General features: G+C 39.2%; 1 protein-coding gene across 1 annotated transcript in view; it reads left to right on the plus strand.

The window, feature by feature from the left end:
* Window positions 1-24,161, plus strand: part of GFRAL (GDNF family receptor alpha like) — a 71,766-nt gene that overhangs the window by 21,244 nt on the left and 26,361 nt on the right. The window contains exon 6 of the mRNA XM_055574707.1: window positions 6,990-7,240. Within this exon, the coding sequence (XP_055430682.1) occupies window positions 6,990-7,240 (251 nt within the window). The remainder of the gene's footprint in view (window positions 1-6,989; window positions 7,241-24,161) is intronic.

Raw genomic sequence — 24,161 nt, forward strand, 5'->3', positions numbered from 1 at the left:
TTCCATCAGCTAGAGTTCCCACCGTCATCCAACATGACGTAAACAAAGCCAGACAATTCGTAGTTTTGAATCTCTGGGACATGTGTAGTATTCTTTTGGAGACTCAAACGCATAATATGTTTTGGAAATTGAAAAAAAATCATTATGTCAGGATTGGGTAATCATGAAATAGCATTATTAATAAAATTACAGATTCAAGTGAGACTCATGAATTGCTTAATAGACCTGGTTTATGTGTCAGTTTTATTATTGGCTTTGGGAGTATGATTATATAAGGCTGATAACCTCTCAGGATTCTGATGAGGTGACTCTTCAAACTTCACAATAAATCTTTTGTGTTTGGGGATGGAGTTGAGGAAGCAGCTAAAGTTCGGATTCCCTCACACACATGTGTCGTAAGGTCGGTAATGCACCCCTTCCCCGCTTCCCAACCTCTCACCCTGGATTCTCAGGGCAGTAATGTTAGTCATTTACTTGTTTATTCAAAAAGCAGTTACCAGCCATCTAGTACTATTTTACGCATCTGGTTACAAGATACAAAATGCTTGCCCTGTGGAATGTATTCAGTAGGTGTAGATAGAAAATAAATAGGAAAAGTGTGTATTTTTCACGCAGTTGTAAATGGGCTTCCCTGGTGCCTAAGATGGTAAAGAATGTGCCTGCAATGCAGGAGATCTCAGTTCAATCCTTGGGTCAGGGAGCTGCTCTGGAAAAGAGAATGGCTACCCACTCCAGTTTTCTTGCCTGGAGAATTCCATGGACAGAGGAGCCTGGTGGGAAATTCATGGGGTCACAAAGAGTTGGACACGGCTGAGTGACTAACATTCTTATATTGTATGAGGATGAGTACTCTGGAGATTCACAAGCACACACATATGCATGTGCAATAAGGGGAATGTGAAAGGCAGAAAGAATAAAAGAATTGCAGTGTCAGTGGGAGGGCCCCAGGAGAGACATTTTACGGGAGTTGAAGAAGCGAGAAAATGAGCTTCACTCAGTGAGTTTCAGAAATAAGAGATACCAGACAAAAGGATGAGCCAGTGCCAGGGAAGAAATGAACGTGGCAGGCTCTCATGCAAGGAGGAGAGCATGTACAAGGTGGAGAGGAACAGGAGATAGGATTTACTTTGAGAAAGCAGAGCGATGTTGAGGGATTTTGAGCAGAGGTGTGAATGATCTGCCCAACTTATTAAAATTTCCACTCCGGCTGCTAGTGAAATCTAGACTTTACCTTTGCAGGTAACTCCTCCTGGGAATCATAAATTGAATCCAACACCCTGACTTTCTCTTTTCCTCACTGTGGTCTTCGATAAACACATTTCCTTAAAAAGTCAAGGCAAATGATGTTTGGTGTGGTAAGAAAGCCACAGTGAAGCGGGCCTCTTTGGAAATGAGTAAGAAGATGGAGGAAAGAATAAAATCAAAACTATCTGTAACATTGGTGTTACCACATTAAAGGAGCTTCCTTTAAAAACCATCATTCAGTTGTATAATTATGGGATGAATCTTCTGCTTCCCAGGATAATCATCCCAAGATAATTTATACTAGTTTGCTTGCCCAGTACTTCCTATCAGGGACAGTATTGTTTAATTGTCTTCAAATGAATAAAACTCCATATATAATGAATTCATTTAAAGATCAAAGTAAACATTTAGTGTGGAGGAGGGGCTCAGTGTGATAGCTCAAGGAGAAATTTGTCACTTTTGTCACCTGCTTGAACCAGTGAAAAATGAGATTTAATGACGTCATTTCCTAAAGGGCTGGTTCTTGGTAAAGTGCTTTCCTTCAACTTTAACTCTCCTCACACCTTCACTGTCAGTCATTCCAGCTTACAAAGTAACTCCAGGTCTTGCAAATATTTGTCAAAAAAGACAACTACTTCCTCATAATGCACATTCTGTAAGATAAAGGGTGAAGATCTCAGCAAAATGCTTTTTTTTTTTCCTTCAACTTACCATAGAGAATGCCAAAATTCTTAAGAAAGTTTTGTTTGAGGATCTTTTCCTGTAGATGTTTATCAGTTAAAGTTTACTAATTATTTCTCTTCAGATAATACTAAAATTAATAGCAAAAACTATTTTTATAATGCAGTTTACATTTTTCAAACTAATTTAAAGCTCAAAATTCTTATTAAGTGAACTATTGTATTTCATTGATTCAAAGATGCAGACTTTTTGCACCTTTTAATTCCCCTAATGTGTTTGGAATTAGTCTTAAGCTCAATGACAAAAAATAAATAAAAAAATAAAATGCATTTAATGAAAACAATAACTTAATTGCCAAAAAGTGATTTTAGGTGTAATAAAATAATGGTATCACATACAATCAAGGAAAATGTTAAAAATGTTTGCTTACACTAATATTCTCATAGAATATTACTGTCTATCATACATCTATCTACACTAACAGTGAAACCAAATAACATTTTAACCAGCCAGGGAACACTTTTTTTTTTAAGTAATCCATGTAAAAATGCCAGATGTCTCTATGGTGGGTACCCAGCTTTACCTGATTCCAGTGCCAAGGCACTGAATATTCTATCTTATTATCTTGGAGTGATTTGTACTCAATTTTCTAAGCATGACATAACTGAGCTTCCCTATAAAATAAAATATTTTAATGAGAGTGATGGAGTCTGCTGCTATAGACCTTTGAGAAGCTCTGTGATGGATTCTGAAACATACACTCTTGCATATGCACCTCACCTTGGCATCAACATTTTCTCAGATTAACTGGTACAGAGTTGATACTTTTCCTCTACAAGGAATCCTGGATTTCATGACCTCTCCAAAGTGCATAGTGTAGGGTCTAGAACATGATGGACACACGTACACCCCTGGCTGATTCATGTCAATGTATGGCAAAAACCACTACAATATTGTAAAGTAATTAGCTTCCGATTAAAATAAATTAATTAATTTTTAAAATGTCACCTCATTTCCCTCCATTTTAAAGTATCTTGTACTTAATGTGTATAATGTTTTAATATACAGATACATGTCTCTTTTTATGTAATTTCTATCTTTTATATATTAATTCAGGGATTAAGGACTGTGTGTCTTCTATTTCTTTTCACCATGTGCAAATAGTCTCTTAATGAATACTTTATAGAGGAGATGGAAATATTACACAATATTAGTTGTCAAGATGAAAAGACAAATTCTGTCATTTGCTCAAGCAGATTTTGCCTTAGGGAGATTTCCAGTATTTTTATTAAATTATCGTTAATGTAATTCAGATGGAAAAAAAAACTCCCAATGAAAAACAACTTCTTCAGTGAGAGTGTTAAGACTTTATCATATATCTTTCCTGCAAAAGTGCTTATATCTGGAGCAAAGCAGAACAGTTAGGTTTTAAAATACAACTTATGTCCCTGTACAAGAATCCTCAATTTGTGACAGGTCTTAAAACTCCTCTATTTGAAAAGGCCAAAGAAGGTGATATAAATACTATTTTTTTTTTCAATTAATTTTGCTCAATACAGATATATACACTGGAAAGTGAGATTATATTTTGTCAATTATAAGTGTTTAGGGATTTATAGGAAATTATGTTTTTTCATATGTATAAGCTCCAGAAAGTAGTGAAAAAAAATGTTTGCTTAGAAGAAATGTTACCTACATTTTTAGAAACAAAACTTCACTATAAACATGTTTAACTGCCAGAGAATATTCACAAAGTTTGACTATATATTAGGCCATAAAAGTAAATGTAATACATTCTATATGCAGAAATCACACAGACCACATTCTCTTATGGCTTATGATGTAATGAGAAATTTATAGCAAAACTAAAACAAAATGATCAACTCTATTTTAAAAATTACTCTCTTAGATAGTTAAGGTTCCAACACATGTATACCTGTGGCGGATTCATTTTGATATTTGGCAAAACTAATACAATTATGTAAAGTTTAAAAATAAAATAAAATTTAAAAAAATAATAAATAAAAGGAAAATACAAAAAAAAAAAAAAACCAGTATAAGAAACTGAAGAATATCTAGAAAATAAGGATAATGAAACAGTTACACATCAAAGCATTTCAAACATAGAGCACAATTCCTATAATATAAAAAATTTGTCACATTTATTTTTTAAATGATTTAGATAATTGAGTATACCAAAAAGGTTTTATTACATTTTTTTTCTTTTTCTGACTTTATTGCTATAAATTTTTTCAAAACAGAAAAAAACATACATTCCTGTACACTTAACGCCATCTTAGACATAGTTCTTAAACAAATGTTGAATTAAATGGAAAACGGAGTTTTATTTGAATTGTAGTCCTTAATGCAGTTTTTTTTTATTTTATTTTATTTTTAAACTTTACATAATTGTATTAGTTTTGCCAAATATCGAAATGAATCCGCCACAGGTATACATGTGTTCCCCATCCTGAACCCTCCTCCCTCCTCCCTCCCCATTCCATCCCTCTGGGTCATCCCAGTGCACCAGCCCCAAGCATCCAGTATCGTGCATCGAACCTGGACTGGCAACTCGTTTCATACATGATATTTTACATGTTTCAATGCCATTCTCCCAAATCTTCCCACCCTCTCCCTCTCTCACAGAGTCCATAAGACTGTTCTATACATTAGTGTCTCTTTTGCTGTCTCATACACAGGGTTATTGTTACCATCTTTCTAAATTCCATATATATGCGTTAGTATACTGTATTGATGTTTTTCTTTCTGGCTTACTTCACTCTGTATAATAGGCTCCAGTTTCATCCACCTCATTAGAACTGATTCAAATGTATTCTTTTTAATGGCTGAGTAATACTCCATTGTGTATATGTACCACAGCTTTCTTATCCATTCATCTGCTGATGGACACCTAGGTTGCTTCCATGTCCTGGCTATTATAAACAGTGCTGCGATGAACATTGGGGTACATGTGTCTCTTTCCCTTCTGGTTTCCTCAGTGTGTACACCCAGCAGTGGGATTGCTGGATCATAAGGCAGTTCTATTTCCAGTTTTTTAAGGAATCTCCACACTGTTCTCCATAGTGGCTGTACTAGTTTGCATTCCCACCAACAGTGTAAGAGGGTTCCCTTTTCTCCACACCCTCTCCAGCATTTATTACTTGTAGACTTTTGGATCGCAGCCATTCTGACTGGTGTTACATTTTTATTTTTAATTAAATATCCTTCAGTCAGTTTTTCAAAATTTCAAAACATTTTTGAATGAATTAACTTTTATGAAGACATAAATAATGTAACTTAAACTTTATAAAACATACATTTAAGAAAGAATAAATGGCACCTGTCAACCTCATAAATGACAATCAATACTTCCAGTGCTTACATTTAGATGGCATTTTATATACAATTCTTAATTGCATTAAAGGAACATTCTTGTTCTTCTGGATTCAGAATTATATGCTCAAATATTTGCAATATTTTCTTAAATAAAAATGTAAATATTATTACTTTTACCATTGTATTTAAAAGCTGATTCCTTTAAGATGACTTAAAATACAAGATTATTGAAAATGATGTGATTTATGGATTTAAGCAGAGTAACATCCAGTGGTCATGTATGGATGTGAGAGTTGGACTGTGAAGAAAGCTGAGCACCAAAGAATTGATGCTTTTGAACTGTGGTGCTGGAGAAGACTCTTGAGAGTCCCTTGGACTGCAAGGAGATCCAACCAGTCCATTCTGAAGGAGATCAGCCCTGGGTGGTCTTTGGAAGGAATGATGCTAAATCTGAAACTCCAATACTTTGGCCACTTCATGTGAAGAGTTGACTCTTCGGAAAAGACCCTAAAGCTGCGAGGGATTGGGGGCAGGAGGAGAAGGAGACAACAGAGGATGAGATGGCTGGATGGCATCACTAACTCAATGGACATGAGTTTGAGTGAACTCGGGGAGATGGTGATGGACAGGGAGGCCTGGCGTGTTGCAATTCATGGGGTCGCAAAGAGTCGGACACAACTGAGCAACTGAACTGAACATCATGAAAGCAAGTAAAGTCAGGACAAATGACATATACTCAGAGGCTTTGCATGCATATTTTATAGTGATTTATTCAAGAAAAGGAAAAAGTAATTATAGGTGATAAATATTAAAGACAAAGATTAATATCTTTGGTTCCACTGAGTAGATATCTTCTTACTGTGAAAGTTTAAAATATGAAATTATTGTACATTATCCAGACTTCTATTCAAGATTAAGACAGCAAGAATGAAATATGTAGTCAGAAAAGTTATGAATGGATGTGGTTCTAGCAGATTATCTCAGCCATCAAATAAACTCATGTTTTGCTTTAAATTAGCTCATGCTGCCAGAGAACCCCAGAGCATTAATGTTAATTCTAATTAGTCTGCTTAGAAACATTGAGAAAGAGCACAGACCTCGCATCCTATGGGAGAACTCTCATGAAAAGTCAGGAGTCTTTTCTGAGATCACTTGGTGGGAGGTAATGGTCAAATATAGTCTCAAAACCACATTCTGCTTCAAAAATTATTGCTAATAAATCTCCCAAGTAGTTCGTACTGCAAATCATCACCCACTGAAATAAAATTAGTAAGGAAGGAAGAGTCATCCAGGGAATCCTAAGCTTAGCCTCTGTCTTTCATCACGAAAGGAAAATAATTCACAAGATTTCTCTAATTTTTCTTCCACAGTCTCTATTAGGATGTTTGAATATACAAACTTAGTTTCCAGCTATGTTTAGAAGCACCCAGAAGGCATTTTGTTTTATGTTAGCTGGCTCAGAGGGTAAAGCGTCTGCCTGCAATGCAGGATCCTTGGGTTGGGAAGATCCCCTGGAGAAGATGGCACCCCACTCCAGTACTCGTGTGTGGAAAATCCCATGCATGGAGGAGCCTGGTAGGCCATGGTCCATGGAGTCACAGAGTCGGACGCGGCTGAGCGACTTCACTTTCTTTCTTTCTTTCTTTCTTTGACAGGTGAGATATCACTACATGTTAGTGTGAACTAATGATATTCAGAGACTCATTCCATTTCCTGACTCTTTCCAGGAGGCGCTATAGAATATTCCAGGCAAAGTGCTGGCAGCATGTGATGAGAAAGTGCCATGAGGATGAGACATGCATTGGTACCTTAAGCAAGCAAGACCTCACTTGCTCTGGAACTGATGACTGCAAAGCGGCCTACATTGGTACCCTTGGGACGGTCCTTCAAGTGCAGTGCGCCTGTAGGACCATCACCCAAAGTGAAGAATCCTTGTGCAAGACTTTCCAGCATATGCTCCACAGAAAATCATGTTTCAGTAAGTTATATATATATATATATGTCACATATGGAGAAGGCAATGTAACATATATTGATTTTCTGTATACACCACGAAGTAGTAATCTAACATGGAAAATTTGTTCACAAAGACAACTCTATGTTTGCTATTCAGTTTTTAAATCTGTTTTCTGATTATGCTATGTGCACATGCTATTTTAACTCATTTATCTGCAAGTGGTGCATGTTTTTAATTTGTATGATTGTTCACTCCTAGGTATCATTTATTGGTTTCAATAACAACAGCCTAAAACATTTATCCTACCAGATAACTGAAGATATCGGGTATCTATTAGAAATAACAAACCAACCCAAAACTTGAAATAATAATTTGATCACAATTCTTCTCATTGGGCTTTACTCACTTAGGTGGTTCTTCTGTTGGTATTGCTTGGGTGGCTACAGTCATCTGGTGGTGAGACCAAGGGTTCGGGTTGTGGTTAGCAAGCACAGTTGGCTGAGTTCTCCTTCACGTGACCTCTGCAGCAGTAAACCCTGTATCTTTCATGATCATAGCAACATCCCTAGCAGTTATTCCCCAGTAAACAAGTATTTATCAAGTGTCTGCTTCTGCTATATTTTCTAATGCCCCATTGGACAAAGCAAGTCACATGATTGAGTTCACAGTTATTGTGAGAAGGGTGTGTATGAGTATGTTTATATTCAAAGTTGGATTCACCAGGGATAGTTAGTAATCTACTGTATGGCTGTCCCAATCTAAGTGAAACATATTTACCCTTGGATTTAGTTACCTCCCCTTGGTCTTTAATATGTCTGTTAATCTACCTGTAATGAGGGGATGGGAAACACATTTTCTAAAGTTATTATTTACTCCATTCAGATTTCAGTTCAGTTCAGTTCAGTCGTTCAGTCATGTCCGACTCTTTGCGACCCCATGCATCGCAGCATGCCAGGCCTCCCTGTCCATCACCAACTCCCGGATTTCACTCAGTCTCACGTCCATCGAGTCAGTGATGCCATCCAGCCATCTCATCCTCTGTCGTCCCCTTCTCCTCCTGCCCCCAATCCCTCCCAGTATCAGAGTCTTTTCCAATGAGTCAACTCTTCGCATGAGGTGGCCAAAGTACTGGAGTTTCAGCTTCAGCATCATTCCCTCCAAAGAAATCCCAGGGCTGATCCATTCAGATTTAGGAATTTCGATAATTTGTCTAGGGTCTCAGAGGGAACAAGTGGTTGAAAGGAATTTGGCTATGAGTCTCCTAGGAAGAAATCTAACAATGTGATCACACGCTAATTCAGGACCTCTCCATCATCCACCTTCAGGCTTAACCCATGCAACTATATTCGAATCCCAAAACAGTCTCAGCCCCTAGATCACTATTTGTAACCTCCAAACCCACAAGTACCAAAAGTTTAGGAGAGAATAATAGACATTTACCACTGCAAAAAAGACCATATACAATGAAACTATCATGATATTTATGCAAATTTATATAGATACAGATCTATGCTGTATCTATGATACATATGTCTATGCTGCTGCTGCTGCTAAGTCACGTCAGTTGTGTCTGACTCTGTGCGACCCCATAGACTGCAGCCCACCAGGCTCCTCTGTCCCTAGGATTCTCCAGGCAAGAACACTGGAGTGGATTGCCATTTCCTTCTCCAATGCATGAAAGTGAAAAGTGAAAGTGAAGTTGCTCAGTCGTGTCCGAGTCCTAGCGACCCCATGGACTGTAGCCTACCGGGCTCCTCTGTCCATGGGATTTCCCAGGCAAGAGTACTTATCTAACTACAAACAGATACAGATATTTTATTCTTTTCTATCTTTCTTTAAAGATACTACAGAGATACACATTAGCCAATTTAATCAAAATGGTGATCTGCTATGCATTAGCTAATAGACATACAACTCAGAGTGTATGGTTTTGATTCCAACAAAGCTCTCTGTGGGATTCCTACAATTTCTATAATTAGCACTACAGATATATTTCAATCAAAATCATGATGCAAAGAGGAAAATTACCCCATGATCTATGTTGAGTCATATTTTCTAAATAATCTTTTTCTCTGATTAATATTAGGTGGCTAATTCTGTTGGAACTAAAGGTATTTATAATGAATGGCTCCTAATATTACAAAAGGAAATACCAAATAAAATAACCTAAACCAACAGTAACATATACAATTACACTATCATGATTATTTATAAGTGGTTTCTCCATATTAAATGATACCAGGGGGAAAAAATGTATATCCTACAAGTTAGTGATAAACCAGTTCCTTGGGCATAAATTTCAAATACCAGTTCAAGCAACCTAATTCTGCTTCCAAGCCTGGTTTTCCCATGTGTTTTTAATTAGTATTATGTTTTGCTTTCATTGTATTTGGCTACCAATACAAAGCTATATATACATACATTGAATATATTCATGAAGAGACAGTGGAAATGGACACAGAAATCCATAAACGTTGACAAACTCTATAATGTTTTACAAACATGAGAATTCAAAATGATTTCTCATTTCTTCACTCACTTCGGAAGACTAAACATGATGAGGTTTTCTCCTCAAGCATTACTTAAAGTCAGAATTTTAAGTGACAGGTTTATAGAAGTAAAGGAACCATGAAGGCCTTCTGGCCACCTGTCATAGTTCTGGGTACTTAAACTATAGAAAAAGATTCAGACAAAAACACAAATGGAACCCTTGGCCTGGTTAGTCCTAACAAGCCTCCATCCTTTGCCCCATATGCCTGGGAAGTGGTAGCACATGGAGATTTTTGAATGAACTCTTTCTAACCACTGCCTCTGAGTTTTTATATCAGCCCAGCAGGCTCATGCATTATCAAAATACACTTGCGAGTAACACATCATTGTTAATCAACTATGTTCCATTATAAAATTAAAGAAATAAAAAAATAAATATTAGTTCAGACATTGTATCACTCTTTAAAATAAAAACTGCTCTCAATACAGCTGGTTTCCAAAAACCCTCGGGTTCTGTTTTCTTTATCTGAAAGGGGCAGAATGAATGGAACAGAGAGGACAGTCGGGAAAAATTTTCCATTTGTTATATTTGTTTTGCTTCAAGTCTTGTTTCAAATTCACTTGACCTCAGGGCACAGTGAGCAACACAGTTTACGTTAGATATTTATATGCAGTGTCTTCTGTTTTTTCAAAATTATTATTCTATCCCACTTTTTTTCAATGCTGATTATCTACTAAATTGACTTCATGACTCACTAATGTGTTGCTCTCAAAAGTTTGAAAAGCATTTGCTTGAAACTAATTAATGCAGAAGTCACCGACATCGATGTATCCAAGTCAGAACCTTATAATGATTACAAATAATGAGACAGTTGCTAGAATCAGTGCTTGTTTGGGGTCACATTTCTCACCTAACTTTAATTATTCCAAGAACTAGACACTATTATTTCTGCAGTTTCACTTGGGAGATGAAGGAAACTGAGGGGTAAGATGGGGGCTGGACTTCCATCATAGGTTGCGGTGGGCGTGGGACCCTAATGTTGTCTGGTTGACTCCATCCCATAGTGCTGTCCTGCAGGGAAAACCATGAGGACAATTAGAGCTTGAGTCCATTCAGGCTGCCCCGTAGCCCTCTGAGGCAGAACCTCTACTTTTTGGTCTCAAATCTGAGCTTTGAGAAGTTGCTAAAGAGCACACCTCAGTACCTGCCTGCAGGACCACATTTGGGCAACGAGCCTCCTGCTGGCACTGGTTACAACAGCCACCAACTTGCACTTACTTGCAAACTTCTGCATCTACAGACTCACTCCCCTCTGGCATCTTGCAACCCAGAACAAACTGTGGCAGTTAGAGCTGATAGAGGGAAGAGAGAAATGGAAGAAAGAGAAATTAGTAAAGACAGAGAGGACTGAAAAAATGAAAAGAGTTAAGAGATCACTGATTTCTTCCTGTTACTGGAAAAATAATGTCCACAGCTCAGGTCAGTTCAGTCACTCAGTCGTGTCCGACCATTTGCAACCCCATGGACTGCATGCATGCCAGGCTTCCCTGTTGTTCCAAAAGTATGTGAAGTAGTGAATGTTAAGTAGTACCAGGCTGATAGGTGAAAGATAGCTTCAGCCTACCACAAGAGCTTATGATCAGTAAAATTTTCTGTATGTGTATTTAGTTCAGTTGCTCCTTCATGTCCAACTCTTTGCAACCCCATGGACTGCAGCAACCAGATCTTCCTGTCCATCACCAACTCGCAGAGTTTACTCAAACTCATGTACATTGAGTCAGTGATGCCACCCAACCATCAAACCCTCTGTCATCCCCTTCTACTCCCACCTTCAATCTTTCCCAGGATCAGGGTCTTTTCCAGTGAGTCAGTTCTTCACATCAGGTGGCCAAAGTATTGGAGTTTCAGTTTCACCATCAGTCTTTCCTTTGAATTTTCAGGACTGATTTCCTTTAGGATGGACTGGTTCGTTCTCCTTGCAGGCCAAGGGACTCTCAAGAGTCTTCTCCAATACCACATCTCAGAAGCATCAATTCTTTGGTGCTCAGCTTTCTTTATAGTCCAACTGTCACATCCATATATGACTAATGGAAAAGCCATAGCCTGACTAGACAGACTTTTCTTAGCAAAGTAATGTCTCCCCTTTTTAATATGCTATCTTATTTGGTCATAGCTTTTCTTCCAAGGAGAAAGCATCTTTCAATTTCATGGCTGCAATCACCATCCACAGTGATTTTGAAGCCCAATAAAAGAAAGTCTGTTACTGTTTCCATTGTTTCCCCATCTATTTGCCATGAAGTGATGGGACTGTGTGGATCGCAATAAACTGTGGAAAATTCTGAAAGAGATGGAAATACCAGACCACCTGATCTGCCTCTTGAGAAATTTGTATGCAGGTCAGGAAGCAACAGTTAGAACTGCACATGGAACAACAGGCTGGTTCCAAATAGGAAAAGGAGTACGTCAAGGCTGTATATTGTCACCCTGTTTATTTAACTTATATGCAGAGTACATCATGAGAAACGCTGGACTGGAAGAAACACAAGCTGGAATCAAGATTGCTGGGAGAAATCTCAATAACCTCAGATATGCAGATGACACCACCCTTATGGCAGAAAGTGAAGAGGAACTAAAAAGCCTCTTGATGAAAGTGAAAGTGGAGAGTGAAAAAGTTGGCTTAAAGCTCAACATTCAGTAAACGAAGATCATGGCATCCGGTCCCATCACTTCATGGGAAATAGATGGGGAAACAGTGGAAACACTGTCAGACTTTATTTTTATGGGCTCCAATATCACTACAGATGGTGACTGCAGCCATGGAATTAAAAGATGCTTACTCCTTGGAAGGAAAGTTATGACCAACCTAGATAGCATATTCAAAAGCAGAGACATTACTTTGCCAACAAAGGTTCGTCTAGTCAAGGCTATGTTTTTTCCTGTGGTCATGTATGGATGTGAGAGTTGGACTGTGAAGAAAGCTGAGCGCCGAAGAATTGATGCTTTTGAACTGTAGTGTTGGAGAAGACTCTTGAGAGTCCCTTGGACTGCAAGGAGATCCAACCAGTCCATTCTGAAGGAGATCAGCCCTGGGTGGTCTTTGGAAGGAATGATGCTAAAGCTGAAACTCCAGTACTTTGGCCACCTCATGCGAAGAGTTGACTCATTGGATAAGACCCTGATGCTGGGAGGGATTGGGGGTAGGATGAGAAGGGGACGGCAGAGGATGAGATGGCTGGATGGCATCACTGACTCGATGGACGTGAGTCTGAGTGAACTCTGGGAGTTGGTGATGGACAGGGAGGCCTGGCGTGCTGAGATTCATGGAGTCGCAAAGAGTCGGACATGACTGAGCAACTGATCTGATCTGATCTGATGGGACCAGATGCTGTGATCTTCATTTTTTGAATGTTGAGTTTTAAGCCAGCTTTTTCATTGACCTCTTTCACTTTCATCAAGAGGTTCTTTAGTTTCTCTTCACTTTCTGCCATAAGAATGGTGTCATCTGCATATCTGAGGTTATTGATATTTCTCACAGCAATCTTTATTCCAGCTTGTGCTTCATCTAGCCCAATGTTTTTCATGATGTACTCTGAATACAAGTTAAATAAACAGGGTGACAATATACAGCCTTGATGTACTCCTTTCCCAATTTGGAACCAGTCCGTTGTTTCATGTCCAGTTCTAACTATTGCTTCTTGATAAGGAAGTTGTGTCCGACTCTTTGCAACACCATGGACTGTAACCTATCAGGCTCCTCCATCCATAGGATTTTCCGGGCAAGAGTACTGGAGTGGGTTGCCATTTCCTTCTCAAGGAGATCTTCCCCACCCAGGGATCGAACCCTGGTCTCCCACATTGTAGACCGATGCTTTACTGTCTGAGCCACTAAGCCACCAGATGATATACTCTGCATACAAGTTAAATAAACAGGGTGATAATATACAGCCTTGATGTACTCCTTTCCCGATTTGGAGCCAGTCCATTGTTCCATGTCTAGCTCTAACTATTGCTTCTTGACCTGCATGCAGATTTCTCAGGAAGCAGGTCAGGTGGTCTGGTATTCCCATCTCTTTAAGAATTTTCCAGAGTTTGTTGTGATCCACACAAAGGCTTTGGTATAGTCAATAAAGCAGAAGTAGATGTTTTTCTGGAACTCTCTTGCTTTTTCAATGATCCAACGGATGTTGGCAATTTGATCTCTGCTTCCTCTGCCTTTTCTAAATCCAGCTTGGACATCTGGAATTCATGGTTCATGTACTATTGAAGCCTGGCTTTGAGAATTTTGAGCATTACTTTGCTAGCATGTGAGTTGAGTGCAATTTTATGGTAGTCTGAACATTCTTTGGCATTGTTTTTCTTTGGGATTGAATGAAAACTGACCTTTTCCAGTCCTGTGGCCACTGCTTTTTCCAAATTTGCTGGCATATTGAGTGCAGCACTTTCACAGCATCATCTTTTAGGATTTGAAATAGCTCAACTGAAATTCCATCACCTCCACTAACTTTGTTTATTGTGATGCTTCCTAAGCCCACTTGACTTCGCATTTCAGGATGTCTGGCTCTAGGCAGGTGATCACACCATCGTGGTTATCTGGGTCATGAAGATCTTTTTTGTATAGTTTTTCTGTGTATTCTTGCCACCTCTTCTTAATATCTTCAGCTTCTGTTAGGTCCATACCATTTCTGTCCTTTATTGAGCCCATCTTTGCATGAAATGTTCCCTTGGTATCACTAATTTCCTTGAAGAGATCTCTAGTCTTTCCCATTCTGTTGTTTTCCTCTATTTCTTTACATTGATCACTGAAGGAGGCTTTCTTATCTCTCCTTGCTATTCTTTGGAACTCTGGATTCAGATGCTTGTATCTTTCCTTTTCTCCTTTGCCTTTAGCTTCTCTTCTTTTCTCAGCTATTTGTAAGGCCCAGACAAGCATTTTGCCTTTTGGCATTTCTTTTTCTTGGGGATGGTCTTGATCACTGTCTCCTGTACAATGTCATGAATCTCCATCCATAGTTCTTCAGGGACTCTATCAGATCTAATCCCTTGAATCTATTTGTCACCTCCACTGTATAATCATAAGGGATTTGATTTAGGTCATACCTGAATGGTCTAGTGGTTTTCCCTACTTTCTTCAATTTAAATCTGAACTTGGCCATAAGAAGTTAATGATCTGAGCCACAGTCAGCTTCCAGTCTTGTTTTTGATGACCATTTATAGCTTCTCCATCTTTGGCTGCAAAGAATATAATCTATCTGATTTTGGTATTGACCATCTGGCCATGTCCATGTGTGGACATATCAGTCCATGCATATATGTGTATACTGAATGCTGTCAGGAATATTCTCTTATTCCCTGGTGCAAAGTTGTTTTTTTTTTGTTTTTTTTGTTTTTTTTTCCGCAAAGTTGTTTTTTATGCCAACTATAGACCAGTCTCTAGAAGAGATTTGAAAATAGCCCCATTCTATCCCAGAAGGCTCAGCTTCCTTTTTTTAAAGGATTATTTTTTAAAAACCAAATACATAAAGGAGACTACCTATATCTATTAAGTCCTATTAGTAGATTTAATAGTTGCTTTCCTTTATAGCTGATTTCCAAAACCCTTCTGGTTCCATTCTCTTTATCTGAAATGGGAAGAATTGAGTAGACCAGAAAAGACAGTTGGGAAAAGCTTCCCATTTGTTATGTTTGTTTGACAAATATCTGAGTAGGGAATGGAAAGCATCATAACTGAGAGGCAAGCTTAACAAAATTTGAAGATTATAGAAAGAAAAATAAGCTAAATTCTTCCCCAAATCCCATTCTCTAGAGAGATCCAACGTTTGCAAGTTTGTTGTACATTTTTTCCAGCCTTTTTTTTGTTTATAATGTTATAATATGTATGTACATACACACATACCTTGAACCTTTTGTAGACACTTAAATTGATGCCTCCCTCTCCCTGACATACATACATATATTTTTTTTAATGAAATCAAACTATACATCCTGATCGACAGTTTCCTTTCTAATTTAAAAATATATGATAGACCCATTTGCAAATGTATACACATATGGCAGGAGGAGAAGGGGACGGCAGAGGATGAGATGGCTGGATGGCATCACCGACTTGATGGATATGAGTTTGAGTAAACTTCGGGAGTTGGTGATGGACAGGGAGGCCTGGTGTGCTGCGATTCATGGGGTCACAAAGAATCAGACACGACTGAGCAACTGAACTGAACTGAACTGAACACGTATGACAGCTTTATTCTTTTTTTAATGTCTGTATAGTAGCCTACTTTTAGAGGACCAGCCTCTTCTGAACATGTTTTTCTGTATCAGAATGGACTCCAAAGCCTTCTCCACTCCGCTGGAAAGCAGGGTAAGCCAGAAAGCAGAAGCTCACCTAGCCACAGAGGGGCACTTTATGGTTTGGTGGTGGAAGCCATGCACATTGCCTCCACCTGAATCCTGTTGATCACGCTTCAGTCATGTGGCCACGGCTGTCTCTGAGAGAGGTGGGAAACCCTGGTACAGCTTTGAGTTAGAAGAAAAGGCACCTGTGCCTATTAGTTGACAAGTAAGACTCTGTCAACAACTCACCCAATGTCTATTTCACTCTTCTGTCTACACAGGGAACACACTTACCTTTTATCCAAGGGAAATGACCCAGCATTTCCCAAACATTCATCTAGCCACAGCCAGTCACTCAGAGAGCAGGATCTTGGGTGATGTGCAATCCAGATGTTGTAGAAGCATAGAGCAGACAGGACCCAAGAATCAGAAAGAGTCGTTACTCACTACCATCCCCCCCAACACAAATCACACACACACGCATGCACACACACACACACACTATACATATATATAAAACAGAGACAGCATAACCTCAATAAAAACTCCCGTTCAAAGGCCACATTGTGGTTCCCATCTTGCCTCTGGAAGCTTCTTCCTTGTCCACCATCCTCCGTGGCAAAATCTGAAGTAGGTTGTGGGGAAGATTGCCTCCTTAGGGAACAGGAGCTCTCCTGGAACATATTCTGGTCACAAGGTTTGAGAGACTGTGAGTTGTTTTAACCTTGAACAGCCACAGATTCTTTGCAAGTGCAGTAGTGGCTTCCTTGGCAACATAATCTCTTAAAAATGTGTTTGGTTTCTAATCTATTTGCTTTCTGTCAGTTCCATGTGCCAGTATCCACAATAGAAAAGTGTTTTCTTGAATTAGTTCCCAAGTCTGTCTATCACCTTGCTTCCTCACTCCCATGCCTCGCTAATGTAGTGATTTAAGCTAATCTAAACAATGGACTTGAGTGAAAATGTAATCCCCTTAATCTGATTTTTGCTGCATAGCTGAGTCAATTTGTTTGACTCAGAAATACTGGGCCTTTTATGACTGGAGAATCCTGTTCAGTCACATCTCTTCCTCCTTGGGACCTAAGACAGTTAACTTTCATGTTGTAAGGTCCTTATTTTAATCTCTGATCTCTGCTTAAAACCCAGCTGGTTTCTACCTGTGCGCATATGTTTATTGTAAAACTCTGCAATGCAGTCAAAAGTAACCAACTCATAAAGTTCCTCCAACTCTTTCAATTTGTCCTGTTCCTTTCTGGTCCTCCCAAGGTGTTTTGAGAAATACATCTCAGTACAGTATGTCCCCTACATACAAACCTTCACGTTGCAAACTTTCAAAGATGGGAACATGTGCTCCAAAGTGCAATCAGGTAAATTAGTTCACACGTCACACACATTGTCACGTGCATGCGCCCTGTATAAGTGGTTGTGTTTTGTGTACTTTACTATACAGAGTACAGAAGTGCATTATCTTTATTTCAAGCCCAGGATATCTGGAAGCAAGCCTAAAAGCAGTGATATATAACCAATTGTGTTAGTTGGGTACCTAGGCTAACTTTGTTGGACTTAGCAAAAAATTGGGCTCTCAGAGCCCACTCTCAGAATGGAGCTCATTCATACATAGAGGACTTACTGTGCTGTCTTCACAGCAGAAGAAACTGAAAGATATTTATCCTTTGAATTCTGTCTCCCACTTCTCAGGGGTGGCCCTGTAAATCTTGATTCCCTGGAAATGGTAAACAATGAATTCATAAATGCTAAGCGGACCCCAGTGTCCACCTCATGCTGCAGGGGCAGAAAAGCACTGGGGAAGAAAGGAGGAGATGTACAAGGCCAGGTCCAAGGGGAAGAACTATCAGGTTGCTTCTGCACAAAGACAGACTAGGTATTGGAGGAAATATTTTGATGGTAAGGAGCAAAGGCAAACCCATGCCCAGAGTAGGTAAAAATTCCAGCAGGAATGCATTTCTGCCTCTTACTGGGTGGAGTCATCAACCTGCTACCCACCTGCCAAACCGATCTGTTTTATTGCTGGCATTTTTGCATATAGTATTGTCAAAACTTTGATGGACTTGCCTGAGGGAGAGAAAGTCCAATCTGTGGGGTCTGTGCGTGGCTGTCATCTCTGCCATCACATGTTCAGTGCACAGGCATTGAGTGGCTGAAGAGGACATGGTCAGCCTCCTCTGGGCAGGTCACCAGTTGAGCTGGCTGGTTGCTGAGGGTCTGCTCCATGGTGGGTACTTTCTTCTAGGCATTAACCTGAACTGGAAAGATCTGGCCACTTTGGTCCTTCCATAAGCCTCTTCCCCTCATTTGCTTGTCTACAGTTTCCCAAGGATGCTCTTTCCGTGTCTCTGATCAAGCAATCTATCACTGCCCATCAGTCTTAACTTCTATCCACATCTGTCTCTGCAAAGCGGGCGATCAGAAGCATTGCCCATGCTTGGCCGTAGGGAGAATACCCACTCACCGCTGGTCTCTCAGTCACCTCTAGGTGGGTCTGTGGCGTGGCAGCTGTTCATTTAATTAGCAATTGTATCCTGAACTCAACCTTTCTGGGAACCAATGACTCAATCTCCTAATACCCAGCAGCATGTTAGGAGCTATATTTCAAATGGCAAATGGGCTCCTCCTGCATATGGCATAGCCTTGCTCCAGAATCTGAGGGGGTCTGTGCTCAGCCTCTAGTAGGGCTTGCAAGAGATGTCATATGCATCCAGAGAGCATGAATGGGATTAAGTGTATAAAATGCCTGTTGCACAGAAAATATTCTATACATTTTAATTGCTATGCCTTTTTATATTGTTGATTTCGGCACTATATTCAGGACTGGACTTTTGGGTTTCTTTTTGATGTTTTACAAAAACTATACTTGTGTTTGGGCTGCCCAGGTGGTACTAATGGTAAAGAACCTGCCTGCCAAAGCAGGAGACATAAGAGATGTGGGTTAGATCCCTGAGTCTGGAAGAGCCCCTGGAGGAGGGCATGACAACCCACTCCAGTGTTCTTGCCTGGAGAATCCCATGGACAGAGGAGCCTGGTGGGCTACAGTCCATAGGGTCCCAAAGAGATGGACATGACTGAAGTGACTTAGCACACACGCACGCGCGTGCACACACACACACACTCATGTTTAGAAGTTTCTATACTAATGTTTCACTAAAGACAGCCAGTTCCCTAACTCTGTTAGGAATAGTCTTTCCATTATTAATGAAGAAACTGATGATCATGAAGACAGCCCCAAAGTAGTGAAAAGATGGACACAGAATTCTTGGCTTTCAAACCTGTCCCTCCTTCAGAACTATCTAGGGGTTCATTAAAAATATAAGTATTTGGCCCTAACCTCAATTATTCTAATTCAGTAGGCCTGAGGTGGAGCTCAGACATCTGTATAAAAAATCACCCAGGTGGTTCTGATTTTCAACCAAGTTTGGGAACCACTGCTCTAATTCACATGTGAGAAAAACCCCAGTCACTGGCCAGAGATCCCAGAACCTCTTTTAGCTCACGCCTCTCAGAGAATGAGAAACTTCTGTGCTCAGAAAGGCACGAGTAATGCCATGCAGCTCTTAAGGTGCCAGCTTTGCCACAGTGCCTGAAAACATGTTTGGTACTCATTGGCTGCTCAATAAAGGGTGAGTGGAAGGATGGCTGGCTGGCTGGCTGGCTGGCTGGACCAATGTCTGTCTCTACAGTGGCACTGTCTTCTGAATGTCATTGCTTTCCCCCCTTATTAGAACTGCCTTCACAACATAACTTTCCTATTAAGAACTTCACTCATTTGTGTTTCCACTTAAGCTGGAATTTGCAGTTCAAATATTTGAGCAGAAGAATCAGGAAATTCACAAGACTGGGCTGCTACTGCCCACTTTAATAAAAACATTTCAGACTCTTATATTTTCCAGCAGTTTTCCTCTTTACACTTTTACTTTCAAAAAGTCTGAATAGTAGGAAACTATGTTACAGTTGATCCTTAGGTACTGTCAACGTTGAAGTAGGCAACTGATTCTAACACATTTTTGCTCTTAAGTAGGTGTTATCCCCTTAACAAACTGTTGGATACTGGTAGCCCTGTCTGTTGTAACAAGGATGAAAGATTGCCCCCAATAGATTTACAAAACTACCTGGCTTTTGTGAAATATTAATATAAAAACTCCTATACATATGTATAATCTTTTGAGAAACTAGAAAAAAGAGGCCTTCTGATTAGTAGGTATTTCTATAGCTTAATTTCTCTTTTGTAGCCACACTTCGCACCCATCAGTCTATTGAAGCTTCATCTTCGATATAAACATTGCTAGTAAGACTGTCTCATCCATCTTGTTTGTTTCTGTTCAGTGGATAGATTATTTACTTGACTGTGTTTCATCCTGTATAACAACATTTCATCTGAAGGTCTCCATCTAAAAATAACATACTATTAACGAGCATTTTTATAGAAAGTCCTTTAAACATACCCATTTAGGTACAGAGGTGTTTAATACATAGTTTTATCTATTTTTTCTAAACTGCAAAACATTTTACATGTATTTAAGCAAAATAATTTTAAAATTGTGCAAAGTGGATTACTAGAGGCTCAAACTCACTTTTTTAGATTCGTGTTTTAATTTTTGTCATCATCTGATCACTGGCTGTCTGAGAAAGTAAGGTTATAGACTATAAATAGAACAATTAGCAAGTGTCTTGTGAAAGACATTTCCATTGAAAAAATTTCTCTCATTTGTTCATGCATATGCATGCAAACAGCACACACACACTACCTTCTCTTATAGTCAATTCAAATAGGCTGGTATTCCAGGAGCTTTATGTTAAGTTTTGGCTTTAAATAAATCACTTCATCTAGCCAAAACCACTGACTTTTTCTTGGTTCCTACACAAAACTCTAATTCAAGTCCAGTTTCCTTCAAATTCAATCCAGGTGCTTAAAAAAAAAATCTCTTGGTTTTCCAAGGAACATTCAACATAATTTTGCTGCTCTGTATTCATATTTATAACACAGTCTGTAAATAGTCTAGTATTCTGTATTTTCTGGATGAAAATGGTTCCATGGTGAATGTGAGGCCCATCCAATTCGTAGACACTCACTTATAAATGTGTAAGTGTATCACTTATAAATGTATATTTTTCCTCTTAAAAAATTATTCCTATAGTCTTTTTAAAAAATTATTTGCAAATGCTTTAGAAAGCAGGTACGTGTGTTAGCAACACAAAGAATAATTAAAACAGATAAACCATTTCTTTAGAATGACTTTAGTTATCACTCATGTGAATTCAGATCCATGGTAAACTCTTAACTTTTAGGCTTTTAAGCTACTTAGAATTCTGGACATTTCTTTGGGCCTCGGGGATAAATCAATGTATTAAAACTTTATTAACTTTCAAATCTAAAATATACACAGGGCTTCTTTTATCTCCCCCTTCCTTTGTCTTAACCTTGATGCTTTTGGCTAAAAACCATGATCAGCAACAATGCCTTTAATAATCAGATGCCACGTTTGGAAGTGTTAATAGACCTTATTCTAGAGCCTGGTCTTAGAGAAGCAATATAGCACCCACCAGCATGCTAGATTTGAATAATTTCTCCATCATTTACAGGATACGTAACTGTGAACAAGTTACTCTCTTTGGCCTCAAGTTCTTGTCAGTGAAATGAAAATCAATGTTAAACTAAAATGTTGGTGCAAAGATTATATCAGTCAATTCATATAAAGAACTATCCAAAATAGTATAATTAAGTAAATATTAACTCTTACTATAGACTTTGAGGAATTTAGAAAATCACAAAAATCGATACCTTTTGCGTCATCATTATGATGTCACACAGATGGTGTGGGAAACACAAATTTCTGGAAGATCTAAGATGTCATATTTTCTCAGGATAAGTGACTTCTTAAGTGTATCTTTGAATGACTATAGGGCAGATGATGAATGTGAACATTTGATTTCAAACTTTAACATGTATAAGAATCATATAGTTTCTGGTTTAAATGCAGATTCTGATTCAGTAGTTTGGAGTGAAGGCTTGGGATTGGCATTTCTAATAATCTCCCAGGTGATGCTAATGCTCCTGGTCCATGGACCACACTGTTAAGTGGCTTGGACACAATCTCCTATGGACCTTTAAGGGGAAAAGTCCAATTTAATATACATCATATAGCTTATGTATCCTGTAACCTCTCTGCAACTGAGAAATAGACCAACCTAATCAGCCTGGAAAAGACCCTGATGCTGGTAAGGATTGAATGCAGGAGGAGAAGTGGGACAACAGAGGATGAGATGGCTGGATGGCATCACCGGGTCAAGGACATGAGTTTGAGTAAACTCTGGAGTTGGTGATGGACAGGGAGGCATGAAGTGTTATGGTCCATGGGGTTGCAGAGTCAGACACAGCTGAGTGACTGAACTGAACTGAACTGAATCAGCTTGGTGTTTTGTGTCAATCCAGGAATCAGTAGCATCATTGCATCATGAAAAGTCCAGCCAGATGTCCTTATCATTTTTTAAATTTTTTCTTGAGAGAGTGGTTTAGCACTTTCACTGCAAGAGAATCATTTACCAGGCATCTAAACACAAATCTTTGGGTCCCCATTCCAGAATTTCTGATTCAGTAGTTCTGAGATGGGATTTAGTTCAGTTCAGTTGCTCAGTTGTGTCCAACTCTTTGTGACCCCATGGACTGCAGCATGCCAGGCCTCCCTGTCCATCACCAATACCCAGAGTTTATTCAAACACATATCCATTGAGTCGGTGATCATGAAATCCACTGAGTTGGTGATCATGAAATGGTCCATCCAACCATTTCATCCTCTGTCATCCCCTTTTCCTCCAGCCTTCAATCTTTCCCAACATCAGGGTCTTTTCAAAAGAGTCAGCTCTTTGCATCAGGTGGCCAAAGTATTGGAGTTTCAGCTTCAACATCAGTCCTTCCAATGAACACCCACAACTGATCTCCTTTAGGATGGACTGGTTGGGTCTCCTTGCAGTCCAAGGGACTCTCAAGAGTCTTCTCCAACACCACAGTTCAAAAGCATCAATTCTTTGCTGCTCAGTTTTCTTTATAGTCCAACTCTCACATCCATACATGACCACTGGAAAAACCATAGCCTTGACTAGACAGATATTTGTTGGCAAACTAACGTCTCTGCTTTGTAATATGCTGTCTAAGTTGGTCATAACTTTCCTTCCAAAGAGTAAGCATCTTTTAATTTCATGGCTGCAGTCACCATTTGGAGCCCCTCAAAAGTAGAGTCTGCCACTGTTTCCACTGTTTCCCCATCTATTTCCCATGAAGTGATGGGACTAGATGCCATGATCTTAGTTTTCTGAATGTTGAATTTTAAGCCAACTTTTTCACTCTCCTCTTTCACTTTCATCAAGAGGCTCTTTAGTTTTTCTTCAAGTTCTGCCATAAGGATGGTGTCATCTGCATATCTGAGGTTATTAATATTTCTCTGGGCAATCTTGATTCCAGCTTATGCTTCATCCAGCCCAACATTTCTCATGATGTACTCTGCATATAAGTTAAATAAGCAGGGTGACAATATACAGCCTTGACGTACTCCTTTCCCGATTTGGAACCAGTCTGTTGTTCCATGTCCAGTTTTAACTGTTGCTTCCTGACCTGCATATAGATGTCTCAAGAGGCAGGTCAAGTGGCCTGGTATTCCCATCTCTTTCAGAATTTTCCACAGTTTGTTGTGATCCACACAGTCAAAGGCTTTGGCATAGTCAATAAATCAGAAACAGATGTTTTTCTGGAGCTCTTTTGCTTTTTTGATGATCCAGCAGATGTTGACAATTTGATCTCTGGTTCCTCTGCCTTTTCTAAAACCAGCTTGAACATCAGGAAGTTCACGGTTCACATATTGCTGAAGCCTGGCTTGGAGAATTTTGAGCATTACTTTACTAGCATGTGAGATGAGTGCAATTGTGCAGTAGTTGGAGCATTTTTTGGCATTGCCTTTCTTTGGGATTGGAATGAAAGCTGATCTTTTCCAGTCCTGTGGCCACTGCTGAGTTTTCCAAATTTGCTGGCATATTGAGTGTAGCACTTTCACAGCATCATCTTTCAAGATTTGAAATAGCTCAACTGGAATTCCATTACCTCTACCAGCTTTATTC

The sequence above is a fragment of the Bubalus kerabau genome, chromosome 3, assembly GCF_029407905.1.
Source record: "Bubalus kerabau isolate K-KA32 ecotype Philippines breed swamp buffalo chromosome 3, PCC_UOA_SB_1v2, whole genome shotgun sequence".
NCBI lineage: Eukaryota > Metazoa > Chordata > Mammalia > Artiodactyla > Bovidae > Bubalus > Bubalus kerabau.